Source organism: Aotus nancymaae, unplaced genomic scaffold (assembly GCF_030222135.1).
Source record: "Aotus nancymaae isolate 86718 unplaced genomic scaffold, 86718_ANA_hifiasm-v0.15.2.pri h1tg000046l, whole genome shotgun sequence".
NCBI classification, from domain to species: domain Eukaryota; kingdom Metazoa; phylum Chordata; class Mammalia; order Primates; family Aotidae; genus Aotus; species Aotus nancymaae.
This window is the reverse complement of record NW_026988460.1, coordinates 23,857,944-23,877,368: the sequence shown is the minus strand read 5'-3', so window position 1 is coordinate 23,877,368 and position 19,425 is coordinate 23,857,944. Positions and strand designations below refer to the sequence as shown.

General features: G+C 54.8%; 1 protein-coding gene across 1 annotated transcript in view; it reads left to right on the top strand.

Annotated features, from left to right (window-relative positions):
• Positions 1–19,425, top strand: part of IQSEC1 (IQ motif and Sec7 domain ArfGEF 1) — a 397,024-nt gene that overhangs the window by 335,622 nt on the left and 41,977 nt on the right. Inside the window, 1 exon segment of the mRNA XM_064362059.1 lies at positions 17,418–17,712. Within this exon segment, the coding sequence (XP_064218129.1) occupies positions 17,418–17,712 (295 nt within the window).

Genomic DNA, 19,425 nt, shown 5'->3' with positions numbered 1-19,425 from the left:
TAAATGCCAGCTGCTGTGATGACCCCTGCCCACTGCACTGCTATTGTCTCCAGCCGTCGTCATTACCATTGCAGTGCTGCTATTCCTGTGGGGTGAGGGTGCGGTAGAGAGGAAGTGTTTGGGGAAGCAGCTCCTTCCTCTGCTGCTGGGGGAGGAGGAGGTGCGGTTGCAGGAATGTGAATTCTCTGTTCCTTCTGGGCCATTCATTGACTGTTCTCAGAGCCATCATTTAAATGAGCAGGGTTGGAGTTTTTTTGTTTGTGCTTAGTAAAAATGGCAGAATGGCCCAAGAAGATAATGGGCCTTGATGTGATAGCAGAGCCTTAGCGTTATTTTTAGCTTTTTGTTATGTAAAATTTTCAACATACAAAAGTAGAATGGTATAATGATCCCTATGTGCAGTTTTATTTCATTGCCCGAGATTAGGTTTAATCCCAGACATTTTGTTGATTTTATATCAAGGACCTGTCTCATGGTTGGCCTCATTTCTAGCCTTGGAAAAGTTATGTCACTGGAGTGAGTGCCTGGGGCAGGCCACAGTGTCCCTTGAACAGCCCTTAGCTGTGTTGGCCCAACTCCGGAACTCTGAGCCTGGGCCAGTTTCCCAGCCTGGTGACCATCTGGGATGCCCTGTGCCTGAAAGTGACTGGGAGAGGCTAGGTCTGGGTCTTCTCCATCACACAGGGCCTTCCTGGGTCAGGGTAGGAGAACTCACTTCTCTTCTGTCTCCCTAGGACCCCCGGAAGGTGGGGTGTGGAGTGGACTCTCAGCCTCTCCCATCAGATTGGGGGTCCCCTGGGTGGTATTGTGGCTCTCAGCTTCAAGCTCCACAGGGCCCTGCCTGTTTCCCTAACTTTCCCCTTGCTAGGTGGTAGAGCCAGGCTGCGGCCCCCGCCACCCTCCCAGACATGTCAGCCCCTCATCTTGCTGGGCCCCTGGGTGGCCATTCAGCACTGGGGGTCCCTGGGCCTCTGCCCAGCCCTCTTTGCTTTTCCACTTCATGGAGTCTCTTCCTTCCTGGGGTTTCCGATCTGGCTCCAGCCCAGGCCCTGACATCCTGTCGCCCATCCAGCAACCCTCTCTAGGGGTCTCATGGGCACCTGTAAATCTGCACATTCCAAAGGACACGTATTATCTCCCTCTCCCCAAATCTGCTTCTCTTCCATGTCTTCATCTGATCTTCTTGGGCTCCACTCAGAATGCCAAAGTCATCCTGGCCTCTCTACGCAGGGCTGCTGGTAGATAATACCCCCATTTTATGGCTGAGAACCAGACACAGAGAGGCCAAATCATCTGTTCAGGGCCACACAGCTCCTGCCTGCTGGATACCAGACAGTTGCCAGGGAAGAGCTCTGTGTGCCAATGTTGTAGGTGGGGGAGGTTGAAGGGGATAGTGTTTCCTACCCTCAGCCTTCATTTGTCCCCAAGACCCTTTCCGTGCCCCTGTGCTGGGTGCTGTGGGCAGATCACTAACTTGCCATGGGGCCTGGCAGCTGCTGTGCTGCAGTCTGGAGAGCACTTGCACCAGGTCCGCAAGAGCAGGGGGAATTTGATGGGCTGGCAGGGTGGTAGGCTGGCCCCACAGAGGGAAGAGCATGACAGGCAGGGAGGTGTGAAGCAACTCAGGCCATGGACAAGTGGCCCAGGGACTCAGCTAACCTCATCCCTCCTCACTTTCTGTGTGAGTCACGTGGCCTTGGGTAAGTTACATCACCTCTCTGTGCCTTAGTCTCTTCATCCACAAAATGGGAAGACGATATAGCACCTTCTTCAAAAGGTTGCTGTTCACAACACCAAGAGTGAAGCCAAATATAGACTGTGGACCCTGGTGGTGATGATGTGTTACCATAGTTTCATGGACTGTAAAAATGTGCCACTCTAGTGGGGATGTTGATAGTGGCTGTGCCTGTGATGGGGCAGGGGGTACATGGGGATGCCATTCTTTCCTTTGTTTTGCTGTGCATCTAAAAAGATCAAGATTGTCTGGGCCAAGATGGCCACACCACAGGCCCTGGCTGGCAGGGCGGGCCATGAGGAAGGCCTCCTGCATGATGGGCATCTGTCTCTTCCTCTCTGCTCACACTCTGTCCGGAGCCAGCCTCCCCAGCCTGTGCCTCCAGCCTGGCTCTCCCGGGGTGTCCCTGGGGCCCCGCCCAGCTCCGTGTGCTGGAGTCTGCCACAGAGAATGGCTTTATTTAAGTCCATTTGGTGCGTATGGAAATAACTAGAGGCCTCTGTATTTAATTTGGCTCAGCCGAAAAGATCTTTGGCTCTGTGTATGTGTATATTCTGAAAAATCTTTCCGAGTGAGCCCAGGGGTTGGAAGCTTCTGGTCATCCCTGTGCAGTCAGAACCAAAAGGAACCACCCTCCTTAGCCAGGGGCAAGCGTCTGGCAGAGGGCAGGCTATAGGAATGGTTAATGAAGAAAATACAGGAAGAAAGGAGAGAGGATGAGGCCATGCAGATGAGGTCATGGCAACACAAGCAGTCTTGTAAACTTTGTCTTGAGACCAGGTAAGCTGTGGCAGAGTGGAAGGAAGGAGGCCTTTGGAAGCTTAAAGCTCTCTACGCAGGCATAGAGATGGAGGTATCTGGTTTCCTCATCTCGTGGGGCTTAATTTGGCGCTGGGCTGGGGAACACTTCTCCTGATGTCCTTCTTTCTGACCTGGACAAGCCCAGCAAAGACTTGAGGAGTTGAAGGGGTTGAGCTCTTCCTCTCTGGCTGACGGCACAGAGCAGAAACAGCTCCACATGGGATTTACAGTTGGCAAAGTGTGGCTTCCCTCGATTCCCACGCTGCTGTTGGGCAAGTGGGGCAGGAGTGACACCCACTGTGAAGATGAGACAACAGAAGCCCAGAGTGGAGGGCACTCACCTGGGGCCTCTCAGCCTGGAAGTTGGGGAGCTGTAGAGAGACCTAGTCTCCCGATTGCACCCACAGCTCTCCCCACACTCCCTAGGGACGCTTCTGGAGTCATTGGGCATCCTTCCAAACTCAGGTTGGCATTCTCACAGGTGGACGGAGAGGGCTGTGAGGGTGGGGACAGCTTGAGTTTGAACCCCAGGACATCCTCCTAGAGTCCAGTTTTGGAATAAACACCAGGTATCAGATGGCTTTACATCCTAACCTCTGAATATTACATCCTAACTCTCTGAAACTTAGGAACGAGGACATCTGGTGAATTAAGGCTTGGTGGTTATGATGACCATGGGATTGTGGATTGTGGTCACTGTGATAATATTAATTTGGTTGAGCCTTGCAAAAACCACACACTCAGAGGACCCAGTGGAGCAGAAGGCCTTGGTGTTCCCACCAGCCATGCAGAGCTGTGGGAATTCTTGAACCCTGCCTCTCGGGAGTTGGTGTTCTAAATTAGGTTTCCTGGGAACAACTGATCCCAAGCTGTAGATCCTAGTTGTGTTCTTTGTGTTGGGCCTTGAATTTTGGTCCTGCATAAGCATCATAGACAAACACAGATGCTGTCAACAGGCCAGAAGAGAAGGGCGGCCCCGGTGTGGGTGGGCAATAGGGAGTGATGGGGACTGTGGTGGTGGCGGAGCATGTGCTGCCTGATGGATGTGGCTGCCACCTAGCTTCGTCTGACTGTCATCAAGTGGGAATACGGCCCCAGGGTGGCCGAGTCCCCAAGTTAAGTCAGAAACTTAGATTTTCATATGAAATCTTAAGATGCTGAAATGTTAGTGATTCATTCTAGTTTTTGAAACACTGTTTGGGCCACAAAGAGCATGTTTTGTGGACCAAGTTGGGCTAGGGGCTGCCAGTCTGCGTTGGAGACCTTGTGAGCGCCCCACACGGAGTCTGTCTTCCAGACAGCTCTGTGCGGTCTGAGGTCTCCTTATGGGGAGCAGGTGGGTGGGTTCCAGGTCTCCTAACCAACTCTCCCAGTGGCAAGGCCGAGGACCCCTGAGAGACAGGCCTCATCCTTACCTTGGCCCTGGCCCAGGTGGCGCTCAGGAGAATAAAGGGCTTTGCCTAGCCCGTCTCTTTAAAGGCTGCCTGTCCTGGAGTTGGCTACAGGATTGGCATTAGGGGCTGACTTTTCCCTATTTCAGGCCTGTTACCCTGGTTTGATGCTCTGTCCCCAGCATGTTAGGTGGGATCCTCAGGGAGGTTGGGGCCCCTCTGTGGCACTGATAGTGATGCCTGTTGTAGTGACGCCTCACCAGGCAGAGGCCCTGGCTGGGATTGATTGCAGGGTGTTTGCGTCGGTCCCCCATCCAGAGCCTCACAGCCACCCTGCCAGCTGGCTCTCGGCCCAAGTGAAAGTACAGGTTTTCAGCCTGTGGAGCCAGTCTGCCCCTGCTTCCTTTCTGAGGCCCTGCCTGTGCCCGGCCCAGCCTGGTGGGCCTCCCAGGACTGTGGGAGGGTGGGGTGGGCACAGGACAGAAGCAGCACACAGACAGCTGAGCCTAGGGCGTCCTCGAGGGGTGGGGCTGATTTTGGTATTGGTGACTTGAGGCCTACGGGACGGTGTTTTCAGCGCAGTGAGCATGTGTCTGTACGGTGGAGAAACTCAGTTTCTGTAGTTCTTTAGTGTTTCCACTACCCAGCTGCAGAGCAGAGGAGGAGTGTGGACACAGGTCCAGAGTCAGGGGCTCTGCCAGGCCGGGCTGCACGTCAGCTGCATGACTGTTGAGTCTCTGTCCTCTCCAGTCTTCGGTGCTCCCACCTGTGGAGTTGCAGGAGAGGGAGAAGACAGCCAGCTATGCTTCGGCACGGGACTCATTCTGCCCTGCTCTGTGGCTCTCCATCCTGACCATGGGGCATCCTGTCCTAACACCTTTGTGTTGGGAGTGCTGGCATCTACTTCCCAGGGCTGTGTAGGTCCCTAGTCACCAGAAGCATCATTCATTCATTCCACAGATTGAGACTGAGCACGTGCGGTGTGCCCTGTCTCACTGTCTTACTGACTCCACTGTGATGCCATGAAGGGGCGGCCTTGCCCCACTGCCTGTTTAGGCTCTGTGGATACTTTGGTGAGGAAAACAGACAGACACTGCCCTTCCGGAGCTGACCTCCTCATGGGGAGAGACAGACTTAGAAATAAGAAAGCAAGAGAAAAGATGGAGTCAGATACGGACCCATGCCGTGAGGAAACCTAAGGGCTTGATGTGATAGACAGCGGAGGTCTGGGGAGATGGCCCCTGCAGATCCCTCTTTTCCTTCCCTCCTGCTGAGGGGGACCCCTCTCCCCCACGTTTGCCATGCAGCCCCCATCAGACAGCCAGCGCTGCCGTCCTTGTGTCCTGTGGCCTCTCCCAGCCCCAAGCACCACGCTGCCACTGATCCGTAGCCGAGGCCCTTGGGCTCTTTCCCATGGGAGCCCCTGAAGCTGTGAGGGGCAGGGCAGATCTGATTCCAGGATCTGGGGGCTGCCCTCTCATCCCCAGCCTGTCTCCTGGAACTGGCATTCTCATCTCCAAAACCGCTTTGAGTCCCTGAGCTCTTTGAGTGAGAGGGCCTCACGGCGGCCGTGCAGGGTGGCCTGGCTCCTGTAGGCTGACGGTGCTCTTTATGTTTGGGAGGCCTGGGCTGCAGAGGTTGGAGCCACCCCCTCCCTGGGGCAGGAAAGACTGCCTTGAAAACATGTTGACAGGATAAGGGCTGCTTTGGCTGTGTGGCCCTGGGTTCACAGGACACGGAGACCTTTCTTTCTCCCCTCTGGCTATGTGCTGATGAGAACAAGCCCTGTCTGAGGACCGGAGATCTCTCCTGAAATAATTACCCTCTAATTAGGCATGGCATTAGCCATTGGTGGGGCTTCCTGGGACACTGACTCACTGGCTCCACTGTGATGCCATGAAGGGCAGCCTTGCCTCACTGTGCAGGTGGGAAACCAAGGATCAAAGAAGTTGGGGTTCCAACTCAAGTGTTGGACTCTAGCCCAGAATGTTGCTGTCGCTCCTGTCATGACATTAGGGTGGTAAGTGCCTGACAGCTGTACAGAGCACTTGGGACCAGAGGGCAGGGACAGTGAAAAACTGCGTCTTCCTTGGTATGGTGGGCGGCCTGAGAAGCCTGCTGCACCCTGACTGCTGCCCGACTCCTCGTGCCGCCTGCCCATCTCACCAGCAGCTGCTGACACACGGGGAGATGCTGGATGTTGGATCAGTAAGCAAAGCTCTAAAAATAGCCCCCACTTTGAAAAGTTCGTGTTTGAGTCCTATATTTTTCTACATATATAAAAGCCACTTCTGGAGGCCTTGGTGCCAGTCGTTAAAGATAACGCTGCGGCCTGAGGCGGAGCTGGGCCAAACCTCATCTAAGCGCAGGCCCGAGGCCAGGAGTATATCAGTGAGGCTGGTCTCCACCCAGGGTCCTCTTCCCTGGAGGCAACAGGACAGTCAGCCTCAGTGTCCTCCTGCCAGTGGGGCCAGGCTGCCCCCGCAGTTCCAGGCTCTGAGGGGACATTAGACAGGTCTGTCTTGGGTGCACGGAGGCCAAGAGGCATGGAGACGGCGCTGTGGGTGTGCTCCCTGCAGCCAGGCACAGGGTCAGAGGCATTCTCTGTTTCCCCCTGGCTTGCTCAATTCAGACCTAGCTTCCTGAAATTGGCCCTGGCAGAGCCCCAGCTTGCTGGGGGGAATGAAGGATCAGGTCCCCTCAGCAGCTGACTGGCCTCCCTCCCTGCCCCTCAGAGAACAGTGAGGCCACAGAGGAGGGTTCCCACCTTGCCGTGCACCCACCCACCAGCCTGACCTCTTCCTCCACTCGGAGTTGTTGCCTGTCACCATTCAGATATGCTCATGTCTCTTCCAACTTAAACCACACGCCTTCTGCCGTCCATCTCTCTTCAGCCACCTCCCCATCTCCTCCTCTTCCTTCTTAGCTACACCTCTCCAGTTATCTTCAGAGACCTGAATGGAGTGAGGGTGGGAGCCAGGCGGACTGGGGAAGTCTGCGCTGAGCAGTGGGAACAGCACCTGAACAGGTCCTGGGGTCGGAGCGTGACAGAGCAGAGAGGAACAGTCAGGAGGCCAGAGGGCTGGGCTGGAGTGGCCAGGGGTGCAGAGGAGGGTGGCAGGAGGAATGGCTGGGTCCTGCAGAGTCTTCTGGGTCAGTGTGAGGACTTGGGCTCTAAATCCCACCAAGTGACAGGAGAGGTGGTCAGGGTTGTGTTTTAACAGGACCCCAGCTGCTGGATGGAGAGGGGTGGGGTGGGGTGGCATGTGAGGCTAGAAGAGCCTGGAGAGGCCATGGCAGTCACACAGGGAAAAGATGAGGGCCACACAGGCTGGCCAGGTGGGCAGATGCAGGCTCTGTGCTGAAGGTGAGAGGGCCTCACGGCAGCCGTGCAGGGTGACAGGTGGGGAGGACGGTGTGAGAAAGAGTCACCAAGAGTAATGCTCAGGGAGCAGCTCCGAGGACCCCAGCTGCACCCCACTGAGATGGGAAGGCTGTGGGGAGCTGGTCTGGTGTGGGGAGCTCAGTTTGGAACCTGAGGTTGGGCTGTCTACTGGGGCTCAAAGGGGCAGTGCCTGGCCAGTGGAATGTCCCTTCTTGGGTTCCTCTGCAATTCCTGAATATCCTCATTTCTCCAAACTTGGGAACTAGGTAAACACAGAAACGCTCCTGGCCCCTACCTGCCCCCGCCATGCCCTGTAAGGGTGACTTCTGGATTGTTGCGTTTTTAGATATGGTGCTCCTGTTAGCCAGCGAAGTCACATGGGATATTTAGGTGGGTGTCACCTCATGTCAGTGCTTCATGTAGACTCTCACTCTAAGTCTTTCGATTTGAGGGCTCCAGCCCCTCCGTCCAGCCCTTGGCGGTGTCTGGAGACTCTGAGCATGGGACTCAACATCTGTGCCCATCACGTGTGCTCCTCCAGGGCTCACTTGTTTGCTATCTCTCCACCCTCTGTAGGTTTCCACTGGGGGTGCTGTGACCACACCCCTCCTACTCACTACCAGGTCATGTTCATCCCAACCCTGCCTGCCAGGGGAGGCAGCCAGCATTGCTGGGCCTCATCTAGGAGGTCCTCATCCTCCTGCTCCCTAGGAAAGAGCTCAGGGGTCCATAAGTTCTTTTGGTGAGCAGCCAGGCATCATTCTCCCAGAACTGCTTGCCAGGCTATAAGACTTTAGACATCCGTGGGGGTGCTGCCTCCCTTCAGGACCAGAGAAGCGGGTATGACTGACCTGCACAGAAGCGGCCTCCCCTGGGAAAGCCCTCGCTGTTCCTGTCTTGCTGGCTACACCAGCTTTGTGTCCCTTCTTTTATTATAATTTTTTTAATTTTTTGAGATGGAGTTTCACTCTGTTGCCCAGCCGAAGTACACTCTGAGTTTCACTCTGTTGCCGAATGGCACAGTCTCAGCTCTCTACAACCTCTGCCTCCCAGGTTTAAGTGATTCTTGTCCCTTAGTCTCTTGAATAGCTGGGATTACAGGCTTGCACCACCACACCAGCTAATTTTTGTATTTTTAGTAGAGACAGAGTTTCACCATGTTGGCCAGTCTGGTCTCAAATGCCTGAGCTCAAGTGATACGCCTGCCTCGGCCTCCCAAAGTGCTGGGATTACAGGCGTAAGCCACCACGCTGGGCCATTTTAGAGGCAGTTTTTTAGAGGCAGAGTCTTGCTCTGTGGCCCAGGCTGGAATACAGCTAACTGCAGCCTTGAGCTCCTGTGCTCAAGGGATCCTCCTGTTCCAGCCTCCTGAGTAGCCAGGACTACAGGCATGAGACACTGCTCCCAGCTTTTTTTTTTTTTTTTTTTTTTCAGACAGAGTTTTGCTCTTGTTGCCCAGGCTGGAGTGTAATGGCGTGATCTTGGCTCACTGCAACCTCTGCCTCCTGGGTTCAAACGATTCTCCTGCCTCAGCCTCCCGAGTAGCTGGGATTACAGACATGTGCCATCATGCCCAACTAACTTTTATATTCTTAGTAGAGACGGTTTTACCATGTTGGCCAGGCTGGTCTTGAACTCCTGACCTCAGGTGATCTGCCTACCTCAGCCTCCCAAAGTGCTGGGATTACAGGCATAGCCACTGCACCCCTCCAGCTCCCAGCTATTTAAAAAAATTTTTTTGTAGAGATGGGGTCTCATTATGTTACCCAGGCTGGTCTTTAACTCCTGGCCTCAAGCAATCCTCCTGCCATGGCCTCCCAAAGCACTGGGACTGTAGACACGTGCCATCATGCCCAGCTAATATTTTTAAAAAATGTTTTGTGGAGACAGGTTCTTGTTATGTTTCTCAGACTGATCTCAAACTTCTGGCCTCAAGCAGTGTCCCACCTCAGCCTCCCAAAGTGCTGGGATTGCAGGCGTGAGCCGCCACAGCTGGCCAACTTTATGTCCCTTCTTTACACACTCCGTTTTCCTTTGAGGTCCATTTATTTGTATCCTTGCATTCTTCTCCTTGGGGCCAGGCTAGCTCTTGGGCACTACCTCTAAGCCCGAGAACATTCCAGAGTGGGAAGAACTGGACAAATGGGATGGATTTGAATTTTGGTTCTGCTCTGTGCTCTGCAATCGTGGGTCCTTCCTGAGCCTCCATTTTCTCATCTGGAGAATGGGAAGATCAGTGCCCTCTTGATGGGCTCATTGCAGGGGTGAAATCTGTGTACTTAACTTGTGCTGGGCTCCCCCATGGCATAGTGGCATAGTGGGTGAGTTTATGTGGGGGTGACCCACCCCCAGCCACGTCAGCCCAAAAAGACCGATTTTCTAGACCCTGCTTGAACACCTGCACTACCCCTTAAAGCAGCCCCTTCTTAAATTGCTTAACTGTTCAAAACTGCTAGCTCTCTGAAGCTCCTGTCCCTGGTCTCACAAACCCACCTGCTCCCTCTGCACCAGGACCACCCTGTGGAGACCTGGCAGGGGTGGCAGCCGCCCCTCTCCAGCTGTGCCGTCCCTGCTCTTGCTCAGAGGATGTGGGCCCCGCCCCCCACCACCACCACAGACCCTGCCTGACTGTGTCCCGTCCTTCCTCGAGACTGGGGCATAGAGGTGAACTACCCCACTGCAGAGCAAGACCATCCCCTTCCTTTCTCTGGATGACCAACCTTGATTAATGTGGCCTAGGCAGCGAAAATCCGCAGAAACCCCCAAGAGGGAGATTGTGAGGGCTGGGAATGAATTGTGCCTGCCCAGTCAAGACTCTCTTTCTGGAAATCAGAAACCCTGAAAGCAGAGTGTAGGGGAAGCCACGAGGCCTGGAGGCGTGATGGGCATACATACTTGAGGAGACTGTTTTGCTCTGGCCTGTGCAGACTGCCAGGAGTCTGGCCTGAGGCTGCTGGCATGAACATTTAACCACAGACAGGCTTTCAAGATTGCCCGCTTCCTCCAACACGGGGCCCAGCCCACTCTGAAGAGGGTAGCTTTGCCGTGTGATGGGGTCAGTGGCCACGCGTGGCTAGGCTTATTTCTCTTACTTATCTCATAACCATGCACAACCCCAGGACCCCTACGCTCTGGACCCAGCTCTGTCCTGGCTGCCAGCAGCATGCTTTTCCCCCGAGCAGCTAGGCAGCAGAGGCATGGTGTGGGGTCAGGTCCCACACGACTGTCTTACACGCGCCACCTTGGCTCAGTGACTCAACTCCCCCAGCCCTGAGTTCGTCATCTGCAGAAGGAAGCAGTCCTAGTCCCCTCCCAGTGATGGTGGCTGGGTTACAGTTCATGTGTTTTAAACACACCCGACACGGCATCTCATACCTGCAGGTTTATGGAGAAGTTGCTGCTGTATAATTCAGACCCATGTGTATCTGTGTGTGTGTTTGCGTGTGTATACGTGCGTATATACATGTGTGTATGCCCCCTCTGTAAGAAGTTGCATAAGCACAATGGGTACATGTTTGGGCTCCGGGGCCAGGCTACCCATATGCCCTTGGGGATGGGCGCCACCTATCTGTGCCTGCAGGGTGTTGAGAGCACTGAATGGGTTCCACACTTAGAACATTGCTAGCCATGTAGACATTCGCTGTTATTACCATTGTCATCGTCAATATTGGCGGTGAACAGTGGGTCACTGGTTTCATCTTGCCCCCTCACTGGTGCCCAGAACCTCCCCTGGCTAACATTTTTCTTGAGAAAAATCATTCATGATTTCATAGGCCATAATTAGAGACATCTGTGGCTGAGACACTACAGCTCCCCTGCCCTGACTCACTCCCTGGCTAGTCGGGACGTGGCATCCAACAGATCTGGCTGAGGGTCTAGGGTTGGACTGTCCGGCTCTCTCACCCATCCCCGTGAGCTCCCCAGTCACAGGGAATGGGCCAATGGAGGGTGTCTGGGAGGGTGTCTGGGTCCAGGTCTCCCTCCACCCTGGGGTCAGGCTCTCCAGCCTGGAGGTGGGTGTCTTGCAGAGAGGGTCCCAGGAGCAGGCAGGGTGTAGGGCAGATGACCCTGGCTCAGGCACTAGGTTTGTCTGCCCTTCCCGCCTCCAGCTGCCAGGACTTGTAGGTCAAAGAATAACCAGAGATAGCCATTGAAAAGGGCTTTTTAGGAACCAAGCACTTTCTTAGGGACCTCACCGTATCAGCTGCACTAAGTCTCCACAGTCCTGTGAGGCAGATAACACTAATTACCCCAGTTTAGAGGAACAGAACCTGAGGCACAGCAGTAATCCCCACTGTGTTCACACAGCTGGTGAACAGTAGAGCTAGAATTTTACCCAGGAGCCTGCTTAACTCCTCGCTTGGCAGAAAGGCCAAGTCGTGTTCCGTATTCCTGTGAGGTGTCCATTGTAACACTGTCCTGTAGGAATCTAGTGCCTCACTCAGCCATGTCCCCACATAAAACATACCACCTCCATCACAGGAAAGCATGTTTGGAAAACTGGAGAGGGGGAAGAGCTTGGGGCAACCTTTCAGTGATCAGAGCTTGGAGTCCCCAGGCTGGGACAGGAGGGCTGGCTGTGCCTGAGCCTGCAGTGGGCTCTCGGGGCAGAGTGTGGATGCATCCACATGCAGCTCCAGGCCCTTACGTGCTCGCTGGCCCTGTCCTCGGCCCGTCCCACCACTGGAAACCCATCCCGGACATATAGAACTCGTCTCATGGGAAGGAGCAGGCCTCCTGCCCCTGAAATTCCTGTTTTTGCTGGAGATCAAGGCTTCAGGGGATGCTTGGGCGGTTGTCTCCTGCCCTCACAGAGCAAGACTCCCCTGTGGGGCAGATGGACTGCACAAGGGATCAGGTGATCCCTGGGGTGGGAAAGAGTGTGTGGGGTGAGGGTAGCCTTGTGGAGGTAGTGGGGTTAAGCTGAGGCCTGGGTGTAAAGACAGGAGACTCAGACAGGTTATATGGCACTGGGGTAGAGGCTTCCAGCCAGCATTGGAGTCCCTTATACCACTTCTCTGTTGGCTATCTGACCTCCCGCAGCGTGCACACCTCCAGTGACAGAGAGCTCACCACCTCCTAAGCAGCTCTAACCACGTGAGAGTGTCCTTCATCAAGTCAGGTATTGGCAATCATAGTTCTGCCTGCAGGAGAAATCTTCAGCCTTGGCTTGTCAGCCTGTCATCACGTTATCAGAGGCATGATGTGGGATACACTGCTTCCTGGAATACTGTTATTTGGCGTTGGCAAATAGAGTCCACCTCACATGCTAGCTGGGGTCAGTTGTATGGAGTGCTCTGTTCGAAGGAGGCTGAGGCTTCATCCAAGCTCTTCAGGAGGGAGTCTGTGATCAGTTAGCAATGTGTGCCAGGGAGGAGTGGGTGGAGAATGCAGGTGTCCCAGGTCTGCTATCCCCGCCCTCTGGCTCTGGACCATCTGTGCAGCCCTCAGACACTGTCTTCTGCTGTATCTGAGAACTGTGGCGGTCAGCAGGGCTATTTTTACTCCTGGCTTTTTATTCGTGTTAGCGACTGGCTTCTCAGCAACATGACGACATCAGCTCACATTCATCTTATAGTTCACAAAAAGTCCCCAAGTCTTTTTCATAAGAAAAGCCATCAAACGAGATCTTTCTGCCATCTTGACATTATTTCCACTGTGTGGACCCAGAATTAATTTCAATCATCCCCTTATCAATATGCATTTAGGTTGTTTCCAGATGTTCATAATCAGAAAAAACGCTACTGTGGTAGTTCTTGTATATACCACTGCACACATTGGTCTTATTTCGTTTGCACAAATCTCTGGAAAAGGGCTGGGCGGCAGCCACCTAACTCTCATAGAATGTTCCAGAGACTCTCAACTTCCAGGAATGTTCAGGGACTTGGAACAGGTGCTTTGGCCCATTCCTCGGTCTGCATGTGGCGTAGGTGTCTGAGAGAGATCATAAATTCAGGGGTGCAGTTAAGGACTCACCCTGATGTGTTCACCAGTCCTGTCCATTGGGCTGGGCTCGTGGGAGCAGCATCCCCAAGGCAGCTAAAATGGGTGGTGAAATGTCAGGTAGCTGAGCTCAGGAGGTCAGGGCAGGGATATAGGAGCCAGTCTAGCTGTTCCCTAACCCAAAAGTCCCACCTAGAGATTCATGTATGCTGGTAAAGTGTGACCCTCACTTTATGGCCAAGCTCTGTCACTAGGGCATCTGTGTTTCTGCCCTAGAGAGGGGGAGGTTGACATAGGATAGTTCTTCCTGACCCAGGAAGAAACTGGATCAAGCTGTGTCCTAATCGGGAGGGTGGGGCTGAGAGCCCAGAGCTTCCGGGTGTTGCTGTAGAGCAAAACATCTCTAGGAGTTCAGCCAGAAAATAGTCAAGCGCCCACATCATTTAAGTTTGATAACTTCCTATACTAATTTATACTCCTACCAGCAGAGTCTAAGAGTGCCTATGGCTGCATGTATTTGTCAATACTGGGCATTTTCACTTAAATTATCGTTTTGTTTATCAGTTCAGATAAACGCAGAAAAACCTCTTTTTCAGGGTCTAATACTGCACTGTGTAGCTGCTGATTGGGGCCATCAAGAGGTGATGTCCTCTGGCTCAAAGCGGGTTCATAGCTACATGGAAAATTCCACGCTATGCTCACTTTCGTCCACGCTGGCTGAAGAGCTCTGTGGCACCACACTGGTTGCAGTAGGATGGCCCAGGCGTTTCTTTCTGCTGGGATGGTTTGAAGTTGGGTTTGATTTTTTTGGAGTGTGGAAGGGCCACCACATTGCACAAGAGGATGCTGTTCATAGACTCGACAGGACCCGGTGACAGATTAATGGGGCCGTTTGGGTGGGGGAGGGACCCTAGCCCCAAGATGGAAGGGAAGGCTGATGACACCCAGAACCCTAGCCCCGAGATGGAAGGGAAGGCTGTGGATGACTGTCAAACCTGGAGAGGATGCCTGTGAGGGAGGCCCGGCCTCTCCCAAGCATGTTCCAGACCTAATGACCCAGGGCAACCAGGAATGTGGGAGTGCCCAGAGCGGAATCCTGGACTGGCACAGCCCCAGAAAGTCTGCCTCAGGCCACCACTATCGCAGTTGTATCCCAAAGATACCCTGCCCTGGGGCCCAAAGACACCCTGCACTACTGGCGACAGGCACTCCCATCTGCCCATTCTGAGTTCAGTGGCCACCGCCTGATCTCCTTCTGCCACCCACTCTGCTTCATACCACCACCAACTGGGAACAAGGGCCCCTCTCAAGTTATTGGGCAGGCCTGGGCCCTTGCTTACCCCCCACCATCAGGGGAGGATGCCCTACTCTGCCTGCTTACAGCTGTTTTCAGGCCAGGTTAGAAAGAGCTTGGTGGAATTCCTTCAGACTTGCGGTGAACATTGCTTCTTCATCCTGGGTCGGGGGCAGTGCAGTGAGGGTCCTGCACGCCCTCCCTGGCTGAGCCTTCCAGCAGCTCAGCAGCAGCCTGTGGGCCACGAAGGGGCTTCCCGCTCCACCTCCAGGGACCTGCAGGGAAACCACTTGTCCGTCTCTGTGCTTCTGCGAACCTAGGGTGACGAGACTGATTTGAGTCCTCCTCGCAGGAGTGGAGGCCCAGATGCATCTCTCTAAGGACAAGCTGTCGTTTCCTGTCAGTCTGCTGCCTGGAAGCACAGATCCAGTCCAGGGCATGTGTGTGTGACGTGTTGCCAGGCCGTAAAGATGAGGCGAGACAGAGGAAGGGAGGTGCACAGGCCTGAAGCAGAGGCGTGGGCTCTGGGGTCAGACAGTGTGGGATGGGCTTCCGGGAGGCTGTCACTCCCCTGCTACCTGAGGCTCTGGGGCCTCAAGTCTGAGATGGGAACTCATTCACTGCTTTGTACAGTTGATTAGGGGTGGCAAGTATTTATTTCAAGGCGCTGCTCAAAGCTTTAGCAATAGAATGAGAGGATTTTCAGATCTCCCTGTTCTCCCTCTCACCTCTTACCAAGGTACACACACCAGGCCCAAAGGAAGCTGCTGTGGGCAGGGGCTGTGGGGAAGGGGGTTGGGTGACTCTAGTGATATGGAGACTCTTGAAGGGTGGTGGTTCTCAGACAGCTTGAAGGCATCAAGTCCAATCCACCATGTTACTGATAGGGAAACTGAGGCCTTGAAGGGAGGCACAGCCTGCCCTGATTCTCAGTCGGTTGAGGGCAGAGCCAGGCAGAGAGCCCTGGGTCCCTCTCTTCATTCAGGCTCTTCCTCAGGGAGAGGCCTGTGTCATGGCCCAGCTCCTGAGGAGTGGGGTGGGCATCCCCTGCCTGACCCCGGAGGCCAGAGCCAGAAGTCTTGTCCTAATCTGTAGGCTGGAAAGCAGGTGCCGAGATCTACTGCCCAGCCCTGGCTCAGGGCAGAATTGGCAGCAAAGGGCCTCCACTCCCTATCACCTGAGCCACTGGCTGTGCCCTCTGCTCCAAGTCACCTCCCTGGGGCTCCCACTCCGGGCTTCCCTGGAGTCCGTGACAGTCACATGCACTGGGCACTGGGGTCCTACAGGCCTCCTGAGGGGCAGCAGGGACAGAAGCAGAGCAGAGCAGGGCTGGATCCGCTGCCCTGGGCTGCTGTGTGCAGGGCCTTCCCATTGGTCTGAAGAAGGCACCGGGAGGGGGGACCACAGCTGTGTGGGGTCTGCGTGCCCATCTCTCTGCTATGCCCATCTAGTGGGACCTCCATCCCAGCCCCTGGAAGCAGAGGGTCTTTCAAAGTCCTTCCAGCCCAAGGTTGAGTGGTCTGACAGGGACAGGGTACCTGGCAGGGTAACTGGACATTGTGTTGGAAACTGTGACATAACTCTCTCCCTTCCCTGCTGGTCCCACCCTGAGAAGCCACCTGCAGTGGAAACCCGCGTCTGCACACAGCGAAAGGGCTTCGAGTTCTGAGTCAGGATGAGCTCATCAGCCCTCCCCGCACGACCCCTCCAGGGGCCCTTCTCCCCATGGTGCTTAGAGACGTCAGAGGGATAGTGTACATGTTGCGGGGACAGAAGGTGGTGAGGTAGAGGGGAACACCGGGTCTCAGGGTCCCACCACTTGGGCTGGAACCCTGACTCACCTACTTCCTACCTGGGTCACCGTGGCACCTCTTGTAGGCCTCAGTCTCCTCACCTGGAAAAGGGGTGTTGATGGTTCCTCTTTGTAGGCTGCTTTTAAGATTTAGAGAAAATGTATATACAGCATTGTATGAGTTTCCAGACTCGCCATGGCAAACGCCACACACAGGGGCCTTCAACAGACATTTATTGTCACACAGTTCTGGAGGCTGGAAGTCGAGGATCAGGGCGTCAGCAGGGTGGGGTCCCCTGCAGCCCCTCTCCTTGGCCTGTAGGCTGTCATCTGCTCCCTGGGTCCTCGAGTGCTGCTCCCTCTGTGCGCGCCCATGGCCTTATCTCTTCTGCCTGCAAAGACACCAGTCTGGCTGGATCAGGCCACTACAGTGACTCTATTTTAATGTAATCACCTCCACAAAGACCCTGTTTCCAAACAGTCCCGTGCTGAGGTGCTGGGGGCCAGGGCTTCAACACACAAGTGTGGGGGGCACAGTTCACCCACAGCAAACACCAGCACAAGGACTGGCACCAAGTAGGCCTACAGTACAGAATCACTTTTGTTAATTATTGTTTTTTTTTTTAAGTTTAAAATCAGTGGTGTGTTTAATGCAGGTGGTAGAAGAGAAGGTGACGGGATTTGCTGAGTCAGTAATTGCTGAGCACTTGCTGTGTGCCAGATACTGCCCTGGGCTCTGGGGATGATCAGTGACCCAGTGACCAAAACTGCCATCCTCAGGGAGCTGGTATTCATTTGCATGTGGGTGATGGATGGTGAGCAAAATCAGTGAGCAAGGTGTATGGGATGTCAGAGGGTGGTGCGCTTCACAGAGAAACTGAACCCGAGTGAGTGGGGTGCTGAGTAGCAGGGCTTTGCAGGGTCCTGCTGGCTGCACGCATGGACTCAACCGTGGGGTGTGAGAAGAACGGGTGTGGGGGCTCCTTTAGGAGCATGGTGGGGTTGTGCCCCATGGCCTGGCATCATGTTGAGGTTTCCTGCTCACCAGAAGCTTCTCACCTCTCTGTCCTCTACAGTGTCGAAGGTGAGGCCCCCAGCAGCGAGACTGGCACGTCCCTGGACAGCCCCTCAGCCTACCCGCAGGGCCCCTTGGTGCCTGGTTCCAGCCTGAGCCCGGATCACTACGAGCACACATCAGTGGGAGCCTATGGGCTGTACTCGGGGCCACTGGGGCAGCAGCAGCGCACGCGGAGGCCCAAGCTGCAGCACTCGACCTCCATCCTGCGCAAGCAGGCCGAAGAGGAGGCCATCAAGCGCTCACGCTCACTCTCCGAGAGCTATGAGCTCTCCTCGGACCTGCAGGACAAGCAGGTAGGCAAGCACAGCCCCTCAGGCCACACACATGCAAGCGCAGGGCAGCTCTGCCCACTAGGTATGCCCCCACCAGGCATGGTGGCAGCTGTCTCCCATGGACTCAAGTTGGAGTGCATGTGGGCTAAGGCTGAGGACTCTGCCCCAGTTCCAGCTCCGCCTGTGGCTCCTCTCAGGAGTCTCTTGCCCTAGCTGGCTCCGGCTGGCATGTGTGAAGGACCCGGATTGTCCAGCATTCCTTCTGGGGACTTCCAGAGAGTCGTCCTCACATGAGGCTTTTGCCATGGCCCGGGTTCCACATCCTGCATGGTCCAGATCTGGGGGGCCATGATAGGTGTCTGAGCATCAGGCCCAATGTCATCAGGACACACTGGGTACATGGCCGACCACTGAGGTTCTAAGGACCCAGGAGAGGGCTGAGGGAAGGAGGTCCATTTACAGCATAAGTAGCACAAGCTCTGGACAGAACACCATCTACAGCCAGTCAGGTGAGGCTGCTTGTTCTTCCCCTCCTGGCTCACACCTCCCTGCTCCCGTGGGAAATCCCCCCACTGAAAACTACACTCGTCCCCCAGGGATCTTGGCCTTTAGAAGTGGCCAGACCCACGGTGCTCCTGGTGGACTGGGCTTGAGGGAGGCCGAGAAGCAGCCTCTGGGGTTGAGCCAGGAGAGGAGAATCATAGGGTGCAGGGGGAAGAGCGAGGACCTGAGTGGTCCCTGGGGAGGCCAAGAGCTCTGGCTTCCAAGTCCCTCTGAGTGCATGCACACAGTAGGCATTTTAATAAGGATCTGAGTGAATGAACAGATGGGTGAGTGAGGGAGTGAGTAAGCCAGTGCATGGACAAGACCCTTAGCAGTTTCTGGCTTCAGGAAAACCTGGGCTCCCAGGCAGCAGCTCTGCAAGCTTGCAGGGCAGGCTGGGGAGGGCTGTCAGACTCTCCCCAGCTCCTAGGCATGAGCTCTGGACAGCTTCGTTATATGCCCAGGTGGCCGCCTCTGCCCCTGCTGGCCCCAGGGCCCTTTCCCATCGTCCCGAGTCTGTGCTGCAGAAGCCGCCTGGCCTTCATTCCCACCACACCCATCCTGCGGCACCCCCTGCCTTCTGCTTACTCCCAGATCTTCCTAGTTATCCTTTTTCTTTAAAATCAATTTTTGGGTTTCTTTTTTGTTTGTGTTTGCTGGGAGTATAGATTCAAGTTGTCCTGAATATGTCCTCCCCTGTTTGTCCTTTAAGGAGTAGAGTTCTGGGCCTGGTGTGGCCCCAACTTCCCAAGGGAGTGGTGCAGATACTGCCTGGGGTGGGGGGGTCATCCACTCTCCTGACAGGGAATTCCCCCATCCGCCCCCTCCTTACTTGGCTGTCAGTGCTGCCTTGCAACTTAGGCCGGGCTAACCCAGGGCAGAGCAGCCTCTGTTCTCTTTATCCATGATGCCCAGATCCAAAGTGGACCACAGTTTATAGTAAGAGATGTCTGCAGCAGAGCCATTTAAACAGAAAGGAGAAAGGTTGGGACTTAATAGAGGCCTGTGAAGAGAATTATATGCTTACTGTGGGTCTAATAGGACTGCAGCTGTTCATTTTCATTTCATGCATATTATCTGAACACCCACCATGCACCAGACACTGTGCGGCGTGCCCGTGACTGAGATGAGGCCCCTGCTCTTGTGCTCCACTGTGGCACTGGAGCTGGACAGGATCAAGTAAGCTGTGCA